Below are 1,118 nucleotides of genomic sequence, written 5' to 3'. Positions count from 1 at the left end.
AATCGAAAAGTAAGCTGTCTGCCTAAATAGGTCACACATACGCCATTTGCCAGTAGCGCAGGTCTGTTTCATCAGGCTATCTCGTGTCCGCTACCTTGGCCAGTCCGACGAAGGGGAATTTCTCGAAGGCGAGCCGGTACTGCTCGCCGCTCTGGCGGAACTCCTGGCCGCGGTAGATGCGTCCAGCGGTCACCGTGCTCATGCCCATGCCGTCTCCGACCAGCAGCACCACGTTCTTGGCGACGTGCTCCTGGCGCTGCCGTTCGAGCACCTCGTGCAGCGTCCGCTGGCCGTTCTCGTACCAAAACTGCTGGTCTGCCGACACGGGGAGCGTGAAACGCAACGGTCATACAGGCACGAATACAAAGGCAGCGCACTGAGTGACGTAATTAGGAGTTTGGTTTGGGGATAGCCTACTGACTCTCGCTCTCTCTCTCTCTCTCTCTCTCTCTCTCTCTCTCTCTCTCTCTCTCTCTCTCTCTCTCTCTCTCTCTCTCTCTCTCTCTCTCTCTCTCTCTCTCTCTCCCTCTCTCTCTCTCCCTCCCCCCTCTCTCCCTCTCCCTCTCTCTCTCTCTCTCTCTCTCTCTCTCTCTCTCTCTCTCTCTCTCTCTCTCTCTCTCTCTCTCTCTCTCTCGTGTCAATAAATATTCGCATTATATTCAAGAAGTTATCCGGCTATGGAATTACCAGTGGAAAACCAGTGCTCCTGGTCGCACGTAATGATGGTAATATATTCCCCCGGCATGCATCAGAGAAAAGTAACAGAGAAAAATAGCACACCTTATAAAAGTTTAACATCCCGCTGGTAGTAAACACTTGCTAACTTTAGCTGTGTTCCGTTTCAAGGTTCATGCTTCGTGCGCGACTGAACGATGCATTTAAGCATTATGTGTACTTTGTAAATGATGTCGAAATCCCGGGGCATCAATTTTAAGCATTTTCATGTTGCTCAGCTTCATTTGGCAGCGAAACTATGTTCACAGTGGATGTTTGATTACTTCTGATGACGTCTGCGTATGGGTGATTGTTTAAGGTTATGAACCTATGAAGAGCATATGCTTGTGGTGAATGATATGGTGCATGCTGCACTGTAGGGGAAGGAGGGTGAATTGCGCCAC

The 1,118-nt window shown here is 50.3% G+C and overlaps 1 protein-coding gene across 1 annotated transcript in view; it reads right to left on the bottom strand.

Moving 5' to 3' along the window:
* The window catches only part of LOC122390041 (alkaline phosphatase, tissue-nonspecific isozyme-like), a 9,089-nt gene extending 8,748 nt beyond the window's left edge, over positions 1-341 (bottom strand). The window contains exon 1 of the mRNA XM_043382629.1: positions 95-341. Coding sequence (XP_043238564.1) covers positions 95-208 — 114 coding nt within the window. The 5' untranslated portion in view covers positions 209-341. The remainder of the gene's footprint in view (positions 1-94) is intronic.
* Between the last annotated feature and the right edge of the window lie 777 nt (positions 342-1,118).

The sequence above is a fragment of the Amphibalanus amphitrite genome, unplaced genomic scaffold, assembly GCF_019059575.1.
Source record: "Amphibalanus amphitrite isolate SeventyFive unplaced genomic scaffold, NRLGWU_Aamphi_draft 000380F_arrow, whole genome shotgun sequence".
Classification (NCBI taxonomy): domain Eukaryota; kingdom Metazoa; phylum Arthropoda; class Thecostraca; order Balanomorpha; family Balanidae; genus Amphibalanus; species Amphibalanus amphitrite.
The sequence above is the reverse complement of the archived record's forward strand: the minus strand, read 5'-3'. Positions and strand labels throughout refer to the sequence as shown.